At 36.3% G+C, this 13,954-nt stretch overlaps 1 protein-coding gene across 1 annotated transcript in view; it reads left to right on the top strand.

Annotated features, from left to right (window-relative positions):
* Positions 1–13,954, top strand: part of LOC134669381 (small conductance calcium-activated potassium channel protein-like) — a 178,410-nt gene that overhangs the window by 115,402 nt on the left and 49,054 nt on the right. The window contains exon 3 of the mRNA XM_063526901.1: positions 12,058–12,803. Coding sequence (XP_063382971.1) covers positions 12,063–12,803 — 741 coding nt within the window. The 5' untranslated portion in view covers positions 12,058–12,062. The remainder of the gene's footprint in view (positions 1–12,057; positions 12,804–13,954) is intronic.

Raw genomic sequence — 13,954 nt, 5'->3', positions numbered from 1 at the left:
GGTTTTCTGACCAACTCTTTCACTGTTCAAGCGATACGCCTGTGGAATAACCTTCCTCTCAACATCCGGAAAGCCCAGAGTAAATTGACTTTCAAGCGCATGCTGCGTAAGCATTTATCTGCGAAATAAAAGTAATGTTTCAGAGTAGGTACATGTATAATGTATGTATATATGTAGATATTTATGTAAGTGTATCATACAAAGTATATGTGTAAGTTTATTATTTCATCGTATGTTAATTAGTGTTTATTTTGTAAATAGTAGTAGTAGTTTTGTGATTATCGCTTTAACTTTTCTATTATAAAACCTGCACCTAACAACCGTCTCTTTTTGGTCCAGTGGTTGACTGGTAGAGAATGCCTTATGGCATTAAGTCCGCCATTTGTACTTATAATTTTATATGCAATAAAGTTTAAATAAATAATTTTTGAAAGGAACAGTACTAATCGTTTAATTTAGCTCTATAAACTTACATTTTTAATATATTAAAGGGTATCGTTTGTTGCCACCTTCGGCGGTAATAAATAACACGTATCAATTTATAGTAATTGGAAAATAAGCCCATATCGCTAAAACATAATTCTACACGCAACCAACTCTCTCGAGCTTTAACGCGAATCTCACATGCCTGCGTATTGTTCAGCGTTAGAAGCGAAGACGCTATAAGCGTAAAACTAACGGAAAAACGATATAACCTTTTGAAACTGTTAGTTTTCACCTGGAGGAAATCCACGTTTCTACTAAAACTAATAAAGACCTCAAGGGAAAACACTATTCATACAAACAGGATACGAATCTCAGTACGTGACCATATAATTTACGGTTCGTCAAGTAAGAAATATTTTTTTTACTTTTGTATCTTTTCTTGTTTTATAAAGCATGGGGATTTTTTGCAATAACGTGGCACTTGGTATACCTCAATCATAAAAGTTAAGAGCATACACTGCTCAGCTGTATACGTTATTTAAGAAGGTACTTTCTTTTTATGAAACATTTATGTTCTGCACTGTACGTGTTTACCTCTTCCTACCAACAACATAGAAATCGGTGAATCCCTTCACCTTCATTTATGATAAGTAATAAACATTTCAAATAAATTTAGAATGAGGGAGTCTCAATACAAGTAGGTAAAATATTTTGGCTGCTTCTTCAGAACAGTATAACATATAAACAAATACAGGCGTGTAATTAACTAATTAATTAATTATAAAGCGAATTAAGTTAGCTTTGCACCTTACTCAACAAACCACTATTTCCGAGCCTTAAAAATTACGATTTTATACTAAAACATTTTGTCATTTTACCTGATTTGGATCTACATAGATTATTATAATAAGAGCAAAACGTGTCTAGCATATGTTATTTCTACTCGTCACTACAATTGGAGCTGAAAGTTGATTAGGTACGGTCACGGATTAAAATGTTTCCCGAACGAATGTGTGGCCTACAAAATTTAATTGAAATACGGAGCGAGTCTTAAATTTGGATGTAAATATTAACATACAATGGTTATTAGTTACATTCATTAGCATATTTTGCGAATGTGGGTAAGAAAATAAATTTGTTGTCTCCCGTAAAACGAGATAAAAATAAAATATTTAAATAATTTATAAATTTCTTCACAATAGTCTTAGGCACCGATATCGCACGCATCCGGAAAAGTGGGCTAACATAGCCACCAAGTGGATGCCGGTAAAGACGAGGAAGCGTAGGCGGGGTAGACCCAGGAGGAGATGGCGAGACGACTTTGACACCTTCCTTTACAACCGGCCGGAGGAAGCACAAAATCGGGAGTTATGAAGAACCAGGGGAGAGGTCTTTGCCCAGTAGACTCAAATAAGCTAAGAAAAAAAAAGTCGTTTGTACATAAAACGCCCTTTATACTTATTGATTCGGCTGAAAGTGCAGTACCATGGACCATGCAGTATCTGCGAAGGTTAACGAGTCGGCTCTCAAATTCACTGCATGTAATGCTCTCTTTCTAAAGATGAGAAGAACTTAAGTTCAGTAGAAAATTCAAAATAGATCGTAGTATCAATTCAATTTGTTTTACATTGGGTGTTTAGCTCATCTTGTATTTTTCTCTCTCTTAGGCAGGATTTGGTTTACAAAGTCTGAGGAATATCAAATCATGACAAAGTAATTTCCTACATTGCTAATTGATCAACTTGCTAACTTTGCCCACTCAGTTATTTGAGAGCTTTTTGAGGGAGTTTTTACATAATAAAGCTCAGAATGAGTTTGCAAATTAAGAAGAATACTTGTGCGGCTTGTGCCGAATAAAAGAAAACTTGTCTGTTTCTGATGTAATGAGACTAAGGACTTGTTTATCAACTTATGTACGAAATATTATTTGATATTTACCACTAGCTTTTCGGTGAAGGAAAATATCGTGAGGAAACCTGGATACATCTGGGAAAAAAATTCAAAGATGTATACGTATGTGAACTCCTCAATCCGCATTGGGCTAGCGTGGGGACTATAACCCAAGCCCTCTCGCGCAAGAGAGGCCTTTACCCAGCCAGGGACGTATATGTATAGGCTGAAATTATTATTTATTACTTATTTTATTTCGCAATTTGGAGTTGGTCCCATAGTAAAAGTCGCTCATTATAATCCCAAAACTTCCTTGGCAACGGGAATGCACTTATTTTTTAGCCACCGTGTATATCAAAGAAAAAGCTCTTACTGTATGTTCCAAAAGAGATTTCCAGTTGTGTAACGTGACCTACTGCAGCTTCCTTTATACGTAATCTCGCTAGTGCATTAGGAACTGCTGAGAACATGACGTGGAAAAGTTACACTTTGTTTAACAGCTCAAGGTGGCGTCAAGGACTGCGTACTTTGCTCACGTTCGCTTTTACTTTACACCCGTATTACGTATATGAACGTACGTAAAGTACGTGTTACGGCTCTTAACCGATGTGAATGTCACGCGGCGAGGGCTTTATGAGCTTTGCGTACGTACTCGTATTTTGAGCACATAATTAGAGAGTTTCGTGGCTTGTTCCATTATAATTTCAACATTTTTAAGGTTTACTCACGTTAGACCGGGCCGTGTCCGGGCCGGAGCTTCCAGCGCTTACTTTTCTATGATATGACAAGCAATCACGAGATGCTTTCCAGCTCCAGCCCGGAGACGGCCCGGTCTAACGTGAGTCATCCTTTACACGGTACAATATTTTTTCGAATATTTAAGTGGTCTCTCGAAAAGAGCCAAAGATAAAACGTACAGGTACAGGTTTTTTGCAATATATTTAAGGAATATTATTTATTATTATTTACTTCGTATTATTTATTTATTATACGAATATGTAATTACTCGTTTAGTTGTACACTTAAACAATTTAAATGGAACTCATTTTGAATCTATTAAATGTCAAACACGTTTGAGTTCTCGATATTAATATCTACGAGACCGTTAAGAAATAACAGCGAAAAATTATTAAAGAAACGAAGTTGAGCACAAAAGCACTTTTTAAGCAATATAATGAAGAGCGCTTTGGCGTAATTCGGACATCTGTAGTGCTTCTTGACCGATATTCATGATAGGCTTTATTTTTCAGGTTCCGTACCTCAAAAGGAAAAAGAAATTAAACTTTATAGGATCACTCGGGCGTATTTCTGTCTGTCGGTCGTCTGACGGTCCATCCCCCACTTATCTCTGAAACTACTGGGTCTAAATTATGAAAAAAATACGCAAAATTTACCCATAGATGACAGGAAAACCCATTAGAAATGTGCAGTCAAGCGTGAGTTGGACTTAATTACTTAGTTTTTGATTCGACCCCTATAGGTTTAAGTTTAAGGGTTTATAATTTCGTTCACGTTCCACATAAAAAAAAATATTGTTAAAAATTAAGTAATGTGTAGAATCTTTGCAACGCGAGGCAGACTCGCACTTGACCGGTTTTTCCATTTAAAGCAACTTCGACCTTAACTTAAATGCAGCAAAAGCAGTGCAAATTAAATTGTGATCCTCATATTTGAATTTCGTTAAGTGCTTATAAAACAAAGAGTGGGTCTTAAGAGGGACTAAGCCAAGGTGCTTACATTTGGGCCATAATGGTGCTCTATTTAATTATTTGGCGTGGTAACCAAGAAGGCTGAAACGCTTCGACGCGGTTGAAAAGACAATTTTGATTGTGCTGGGAAATAATTAAACGATCCCACAATAATTCACAATTGCAATATTAATTAGTTGAAAGCTTTCATACTTTTGTCTTACAATCGAAATAAAACTTATGACTATATTTAATTGGCTGGCTCATTCCTTGGCCAAAGAATTGGAGTTGCCATCCAGCGGGGGAATGTGACCAGCATTATGGGCACCCTTCCGCAGGGATCGGATCTGGGACACTATTTGTGTTAGTTTTAATTTAGTTTTTATTTAATTGTAAGTTATTTTATAAGGTATTATTTAGATGTGTTGAAATGTATTTGTTTGTGTAACTATTTTGTGATTTGACAATTTGATTGATTAAGATTATGAAATAAAATAGTTTAATTGGTGTAAGATCTGAGGCGGTCAGTATAGTTTTGGTTCGTAAGAGTGTTCAGCGGAGGGTCTAGTTGCTGTTTCAGTAGATGAGCGAAGAAGAGAAAGCCGTCTTAATGGTCACATTAATTTAAAAGCACATAAGAACATGTTGAAATGTGATGTGTATGTTATTACGGTACGGTTCACATGGTAACCGATTTTGAATGAATGTATGAATGAATGACTTATATTACTGTTGGAGTTGCCAACAAAAGAGTAGTTATTATGGTCAATTGGTCAGCTATGCACTGATTGAAAGCTTCGCTGTATGAGGTGATTTGTATTTTGTTAAGTAAGAAAAGTAACTAACATATATTTGTAAACTACTTTTTGATTTAATACTAAGCTATTTTTTTATCAAAACATCATCGCGTAACTTTAACTTACCTAAGTAAGGTAAGGTAAAGGTAACTAATTATAGTTAAAATACGATTTAAAAAAACCTTTTATTCATTAATGCCTTAAATTAATTGTAAAGATAAAAACAATAAACTCGTCGGTATCTAAAATTGTAGTTTCATTGAGAGCAACGTTTCAAATGGATAAATATTTTATTATCTCTAAAGAGTAATCCCTGCTGCAAGTACAGTTCTATATTCCCAAACACTAGAGTTGTGAGATGAATATTTTATTTTAAAGGGAGAAGGCTTGATGCTATAAATAATTGCTTGGATATAAACAATTAATTTGAAGTAAAACTGAAAATTAAAAGAGATTTCATCTTAGCATTCTCATGATATATATTTTATTAGAGTAGTAGGTAGGTACCTATAAATTTAGCAATATTTTATTAGGTAACTCGCACGAACCATGTTTAACATTTAATCTAAATTTAAGAAAAGGTAATGCATTTTAAGATTACGCCCTACCCGTGTTTTAAGATTAAAATGTAATTTACGAGCTTAGAGTCACTTTTATGAAATTAAAAATCGTGTTTCTCAAACTTTGCCTGAAATTTTAGTTTTATTTACTTATTTGATTTATGCATGTTTTGTGAACATGAATTATGAAATAAAAGTAGAGTACTTCAACATGCATGCGAAAAATTGTAGTTAACAACGAACTAGTGTGACTTTAAAGTACTACGCGAAAGAAATCCATGAATGAAATTATATTCAAAGCAGTTTGTCTCCAGAGTGGTGTTACGGAGAGATTCCTAGATGTACTCCAGGAAATTGAGTTTTACGTCAACGGAATATAGACGCATTTAACCAACAATGCACAGTGACGTCTAAAAATTTTGCAGGTATATTTTCTCGGAACTTTGTGGGCATGGCAGTTTTCTGTCGAGTTATTTAATTTGGATGATAAAATAGGGATAGTTTTAAAATTTGTGTGCCTTTACAAGCTGTCTAGTTAATTTATTTTTGTCCTCACTATGTGTTTATTGAGTTTCGGATTCGGGTTGTTGTCGGATTAAGTTTATGATTTCATTTCATCGTAAATATTGTTTTCTATAACAAAAGTGTGATCATTTACAATATGATATACCAGCTGAAACGTAATATTTTTTTCCTGGAAAACGCAAACAGACATTGACAGAATATTTATTGAACAAATCATACATGGACACTGAAATTCTTTTGCATCCTATGACATAACTATTACTGTTTCAATTTAGTGTATTTTAAAAAAGACACGTACACACACACACACGCACGCACACATACACATACACACACAAACACACAGAAACATACACACACACATTTTGGAGCTCTTGAAAAAACTTTTTTTAATAATCCTTTTTGCTATCTTTATAGATAACTTCTAATATTTCCTCATTGTTATAGATTTTGTTATAGATTTTGCATAACTTTCTTAACAGTATGTAGCTAATTATAAATAATACTCGCCTGTACAATATACATGTAAAGTACATAGAGACAAATGGAAGGTAGCTGGTACTTATAGCACAGGTTTATACCTAATTTAAGTACCAACGAAAGATCTTAGACAGATATACCTATGTAACATAACTTATGAAATTATGTATGAATGTAACCTTTTGAGCTTAATAAACTTTATCTTATCTTATCTTATCTTATCTTATCTAACGTGAATACGAGACGTCAATGATATTCCGGACCCTAAACAAACTAACGCCGCAATTTTGTCTGTTAGTACCCCAAAGATAATCTTTCTTTATGAAATATTATCCTGAGTTTGTTGCGCTCATCCGGATACTGACATTTCTAGTCGTCAAATCTAGTCGTCATTTTGTACAGCTTTTTTGTTAATGAAACAACAAAAAATACCTAAGTAAACCAGGACCACATTAAGTACATAATTTATTATGTATTTCATGTGGTCCTGGTACTTCTACATTTTACAGTCACATATTATACAAAACTAATGTTTTTATCACATTATGCCTAATTTTAATACTCCAGTTAATGTTCACAAAGACAATAAGTAAAGGTTTGATTGTGGAATTAGTTTTTGATTTTTTTAGAGTTCCGTACCCAAAGGGTAAAAACGGGACCTCATTACTAAGACTCCACTGACTGTCTGCCTATCACCGTTGCCATTTTCACAGATGATGTACTCGTATCTCTGTTGCCGATATAACAACAGATTCTAAAATACCCTCGGTGGGCGAGCCAGACTCGCGCTTGTCCGGTTTGTTTTGAATAGGTACGTTTTCATAACTCATACTTTTGCATCTTTAGAAGGATCAAAAGCTAGTGTAGGCGTGATAAGTCATAGTTTTTCTTTTTCAACCTAATCTCGCAGGTACGCAATATATTTCCTACATCCTCACAGTTCGTTTGTCTTATCTATCCTCATCTAACACCGGGTATCCTTTTGGGTCAACAAAAAGCTAAGGTAATCCGCGACTTTAGTCCCTGTGGGGAAAACAGAAAATATTTTACTGTTTAGTAAGAAAAGGGAAAATAAAACTTCGCTATGTGAAACAATACTTACAAAGGCTAAAAAATGTCCAGGTTTCAGGTTTAACATGGGCTTGCGCGATATCGTACAGGAAAACTAAATATATTCAAACTTTAACGTATGAACTATATTATAATCTAATTATTGAAATATCTACATATATTATTGAGCAAAATTCTGTAGCTAACCTAGCAATGTACAAATTGCAGAACATTCCCAAAAAGCGGAAACGTTCTCGAGAATGTTCTCAGAATATTCCTGCAACATGGAAATTATTGTTTAAACAAGAGAATATACTTGAAATAAAGTTTAAATAGGCATAACTTAAAACTAAATGTTATTATGCATATATTATTGTCTTTTACAGTTAGCTATTTTGTTGATGTGATAAATTTACCAATAAGTTGCTTAAATTCTCACTGTATATCAGAGAACATTTCGACTTTCGACAATATTTTCCAAATTTTTTTTTTGTTTCATTAGAATCTAGAGGCCTCTATCTCCCGCCATGCCAAATCTCAGCGCGCTCGTACCAACTTGAAAAAAATTTAAAAAAAAGTCGGCCATTTTGTTTTTTTAGGGTTCCGTACCTCAAAAGGAAAAAACGGAACCCTTATAGGATCACTCGTGCGTCTGTCTGTCCGTCTGTCCGTCTGTCACAGCCAATTTGCTCCGAAATTACCTAACCAATTAAGTTGAAATTTGGTACACATATGGAAGTCTGTGACCCAAAGACGGATATGTAACGTCAACGAATGAATTTTAAACTAGGGGCTACTTTTGGGGGGTAAACGATAAAATTAAAAAAACAAAGTTTTGAAAACAATATCGTGTTACATATCAAACGAAAGAGCTCATTGTGAGAATCTCAAATATATTTTTCTTATAAATTTACAATAAAAAATTTAGAAGTTATTCAAGAAAATAGACAAAAATTGACCATTTCCCCCCCTCTATCTCCGAAACTCCTGGGTCTAAAATTCTGAAAAAAATAGACAAAATAATCCTTTACCTAAAGATGACAGGAAAACCTATTAGAAATCTAGAGTCAAGCGTGAGTCGGATTTAAGAACAAAAATGCAGTTACGTTTTTTTAGGGACACAGCCGCAATGGTTAAAGTGAAACGTGATGTAGACAGCTATTGGGAAGGCCCTAGGCTGATATCCGCATAAGGCCGAAGGCCCGAAGCGTCCCGAAGAGACGTGCCTTTAGCTTCATGCGTGAGTCAGACTGAAAACAAAAAATGCGACTAGGCTGTATCTGGCACACAGTCGCAATGGTACTTGTAGTACTGATTGATTAGGTTACTATTGTTATGTACGTGTTTTAAAAAGCACTATACAGGGTGGCCAAAAAAAAGTGTATTCCCGTTGCCAACGTGCAACCCCAAAATTGGCTGTTTCATACATTTTGGCTGGTCCGTTTTCTATGGGAGCATACATTTTTTTTCGCGATTTCGGGGTTGGTCCCATACTAAAAGTTGCTTAGTATAATCTCAAAACCTCCTTGGCTACGGAAATGCACTTATTTTTTGGCCAACCTGTAGGAATTATCTCTCTTCGGCCTTCGCTTTTATAACACTTTCGGAAGTTGTAGGAAGCACGACCCGTCGGACGCTCCGAGTTTTCAGCTCTATGCGGAGCTCGGTCTTCAGTCTTCGCATTTGGACACTTGTGCTATTGTTCGGCATTTAATCTTCAGAGTTGTAGAGATATAAGCTACCACGCCAGAAAACTTCATGTTACATTTGGTTTTTGATTGACCCGTTCGGGTTTTTCAAGACGTTTCACTCACGTCACGTTACACGTCCAAAACAAATTTTTGAAAATTGTGTGATGTGATGTACGGAACCCTTGAAACGCGAGTCCGACTCGCACTTGACCAGTTTTTTTTAATGCAGATTGTTTTGTCTCGGAGCCCTCTATGACATTTGGTCGAGCACCCACCACCTATCACGCACTGTTTAAAAGTTGCCATACAAAATAAAAGTGGCCAGTTATCCCGCAATTGTAGCATTTTTCCAAAAAAAAAATTTTCATATATATCTAGGGGACCCCGAAATTCCGTGACCAAAATTTCAGCGCGCTAGGACAAAATTAAAAATGTTTTAAAAAAAAAGTCGCCCATATTGAAAAAAAATGGCGGCGTCAAAAACTGCCAGGGTCCCTCTATGACATTTGGTCGAGCACCCACCACCTAAGTGTGACTGTTTGGCCGGGCCGTCATACATTTTTCTGACCGGAAGCGGACGACCAAAAGTCGGAATTTTCTGGGGGTAAGGACTACACCTAAACTATCGTGAATATTCATGGTATAAACTACGATAAATAAATAAATTCTCGTTCTCGAGAACATTCTCAGAAGTTACCGAGAATTTCTCATGTAGAAAGTTTCGCAACTTTGGAAAGTTCTCGTGCGTGCATTGCTAAGCTAACCTGCCCTAAGATCAAGTGCATAGTTTTTGATTATTATACATATAGTTAGGGAGGCGAGGTAGCTAAATGGCGTAATTCAACGGCGCCGTCGAGACCTATCAAAATCGAAAGATAAAATAATTTCGAAAAGAAAAGCTCGTATGGCAAAAACCATTTTAGCGGTGGGTTTGGCGTGTACGGTTTTTCAAAAATGTTAAAAAAAACAGTTACTTGGGCATTCTCGAGCGCGTCAGATATTCATACTACGTATGCCCCGAGTGCCTCTGATAACAACGGTATACTAATCTGCCGGTTTGCGTGGTGGGGGTAGGCATATAAAGTAGTCAAAAATGCAAAAAGAAAAAATTTACTCGAGCGCGTCAGATTTTCGGAAGGGGTGTTAAGTAGGCCCCAAGGAAGCTTCCTTTAAAAAAACTGACGATTTCGGCGTGACGATAAGTTACGATGAATTTTTGAAAATGCAAAAAAAAAAGTTTTTTTGAAATACTCGAGCGCGTCAGATTTTCATAGGGGAGGTTTATCTCGGTATCCTGAAAGCATATTTTTTTAATCTGACAAAAATGATGGTGGGTTCTCTTAATCTGACCGATTTTATGATGCTTCAAGTCAAAAAGTTTTAACTTTGGACAAAAATGTAAAGAGACCTTTTTTGTGTAAAATAAAATTACCTTTTTTGTTTATTTAAACTTTTTTTTTGTAAAATGTATCGTTCGCGACTTATATGCCGCAACGCGTTCTTAGGAAGACGAAATGGCTCCTCCACACTTCCGGTCATGCGGAAACCGGCAGATTTTGTATTTTTAGTAAGTTTTAGATTATATTCTTCAAAATAAAAAATAAAAAAATCGCGCTCGAGAATGCCGGATTAACGTTTTTTTTTACAAGTTCGCGACCCTTTAACTCGGCGGCGTCAAGGACTTATCGTCAGATTAGTTAAATTTAGTCTTTAAACACTAAAATCAACCCCCAATATCTTAATCTGACGCGCTCGAGTATTTCAGACTATCCATTTTTTTTACTAATCTGATCGTCTATCCTAGGCGCGCGTCACTACATATAGAGCTAAATACTTTACAAGGTTGTTCTATTAGGTCTAAGGTATCTCTCATATCTTAAACTGCCACGCTCGAGTATTGCCGAAAATTCCCCTATTCGCCTCCCTAACTAATATCAAAATTTTCTTAAGTTGAATACTTAAAATTATTACCTCCGGGAAAGCATTCACGACCCCATTTGAGAAACGTTTCATGTTAAGTTATAATTTAAGTTTTTAGCTAGTTTTTATGTTTTTGTAAATTTTAAGTACCTACCGCCACTCTGACTGTTAATTTTTATAATTTAAACACAAAACGTTCAGTTTTTCATACTAAAAAAGTGAACTACAAAAATTCTGACACAATACAAATGAACATACATTTGTACACGCTTTTCACGCAATACTATAATTTAGACAATAAAATATTATTCAAAATGAAACAATCAACACTAAATACACATAGTTTTGAACCGTACAATACGCAATTCTACGATAAATACGTTGCGCGAGGAAATGGCGGTCTCCTTAATTAGTTTTTTCATGACTTGTTTGCGGAGGTTTCGAGCGGTCTAGTCTCTACATATTACATTTCGAAGTATCTATACTTATCGTAATGATTTTTACTTTTAGTTGTGGCTTTGTCTTCTACTTCAGAATGCTCTATTTTGTGCATCTCAATTTCGCTGCCTTATTTTAATATTATTTTAATATTCGTAATATATCTAGTAACCTCAATAGAAAAGTTTATATACCTACATAAACTTTTCTATAGGTACAGGTAGGTATAGGTTGGTACTTATAATGAATATAAAATTTAGGTGAAAGTAAAACTGACCCTGAAGTAATTTTTCTTCTTATCGCTTATATTGAAACATCAAGAGTCTCAATCTACACATTGACTCTCAGAAGGGGACTGGATCAAGGGTCAGACGCAGAAGATGTTAGTTAGTTTTAAACAGGGCGCGGATAGTCCGGCGGTTCCTCTCTCTTACCACCCCGGCAGCTTTGGCCCTGCCCCGCTGCTGGCGGCACCCTAGCCCTAATTTATGTTTTTTTATAATAATCATATATGTTTATAAGCAGTTTGTACCATTATTGTATGTCTTTTTGTATTTAAATTTTATATTTATATTATAACTGTTTGTTACAGACAACATGTCGGTTCCGACAACCGACAGCACTGAAGCCATCACAAACTCCGGCTACGGCAGCAGCGATGAGACGGCCAGCTTATTGGTCTCCGGCCCCTCCGTTACCGTCATCGTCCCCTCAGAGAACAGAACCGCCAAACCCGTACTACAGCGGCAAGACTGCACTACCCATCTAAGACCTCAACTCTCCGGCGGTCCCGGCAGCGAGGAATCCGGAACGTCCATAAGAATGGAAGAAGGAGCCGCCAGAAGCGTGCCAGACATAGAACTCCAATGTAGGGACCAAGTGTCAGACCGTCCGCAGACACTGGTGTCTCCCATAGCAACCTGCTCGCATAGGGGGTCAGTGACCGCCTGCCAGTTAGTGCCACACACGTACGCTAGATGTCGCGTTTGCGAGCGGAGGCAATCTACAGCGCCTATGTCAGCGCTACAGCTAGCGCGATCTGTGTCGCGAGAAAGCGTTCGCTCGGGGCTGCACTACCCTTGTGGTTGCAACACGCTTCACGCTGTCAGCACTTGTCCGGTTATACACCCGCCAGCCTTATTGATACCAGCAACAAGTACCAGAATCATTCGGCAGAGCTCTCAGCCTGAGTCTAGCGCATGCGCGGGGCATTGTCCTCACCACGCCCACCACCACCCCAGCGCCTCACTGCGGCAGCTAAGAGAACCCGGTGACGGTATAGCGGGCATTGCAGCCGACTCTCTCCGAATTAATGGAGGGATGCGACCCTTCAAACAGGTAAGTGTGTCTTTTACTAGATGGCGCTGCTAGTATCAAAATATTCGCTACGTTTATAGTTTGCCATTTTCATCCCGCATACCATTACCGGAAGAAATATGATAGTACCTAGGTAATACAAATTAATGACGTTAAATTCAATTTCAAGTAGTAGGTAGGTACTTTCCTGACAAGCGTAAAAAGCTATTTCGTTAAATACTGGAAAGCAATTTTCGAGTAAAAACGAATTTGTAATAAGATGGAAAAATGCTGAGTAGGCCGTCCGATAAGCTAGCCCCAAAGCATAATTATAATTAGGGCCTTAAGAGAATTGCTGGAAGCAGCTGTATTATCACCGCAGCGCTGCGGTGGCCAATTAGGGGAGAACTAGAGCCACTTGCGGATCGTAATAAGACTAATAAGACTTTTTCGGTTAACCTTTTATGACGTGTTGTACATTAACTAAAATTATTAAAATGGGGATAGTTATATATTATCATAGCGAGGCTTAATATCATATTATATTTCCTATTGGTAGCGCTTGGCATGGTAAAGTAAAACTATTGTAGTTTTTTAACTTTTTGAAAGCTTTTTTTGACGCAAAGTTCTTACAAAAATAATATCGGACATTTATTTATCAATTTATTGAAACAAGTCTTGTTTTTCTCAATGTTATTCAAATTATACGGGAAAATCATATGGCTTTTATATACGTCACGGTTAACAAAAACAAGTAATTATTTCGTCGTTTATGGTCAATATAATATAATAAATAATTATAGACAATTTTTTTTACAGTGAGTACAATTAACAAAAGAGTTTACTATATTTTTTGTATATTACGACTGTTTCTAGTGTAAAAGTGCCTTTACACGCTGCTAATGAGCCTACTCACATAACCCTACAAACAACTGCGGTTTTTCACCAAACACTTACCTACAACAATTACAAACTAAACTTACTTTGACGAGATAATTATTGTAACGGTGCGTGTAACGAAGCGTTACACTATCGACCTTCATACTATTTCTGGCACCATACAAATTCTAAATTCCTTTTTGAAATTCAAATCCTATTCCAAATTCCATTCAATGATTTTTATTTTCAGTTCGATCACATACTTTGATCGATAAACATCATTTTATCTAACGGACTGTACTCCCCAAAATTCT

The sequence above is a fragment of the Cydia fagiglandana genome, chromosome 12, assembly GCF_963556715.1.
Source record: "Cydia fagiglandana chromosome 12, ilCydFagi1.1, whole genome shotgun sequence".
In the NCBI taxonomy this organism is placed as follows: domain Eukaryota; kingdom Metazoa; phylum Arthropoda; class Insecta; order Lepidoptera; family Tortricidae; genus Cydia; species Cydia fagiglandana.
This window is presented reverse-complemented; position numbering and strand designations above follow the sequence as displayed.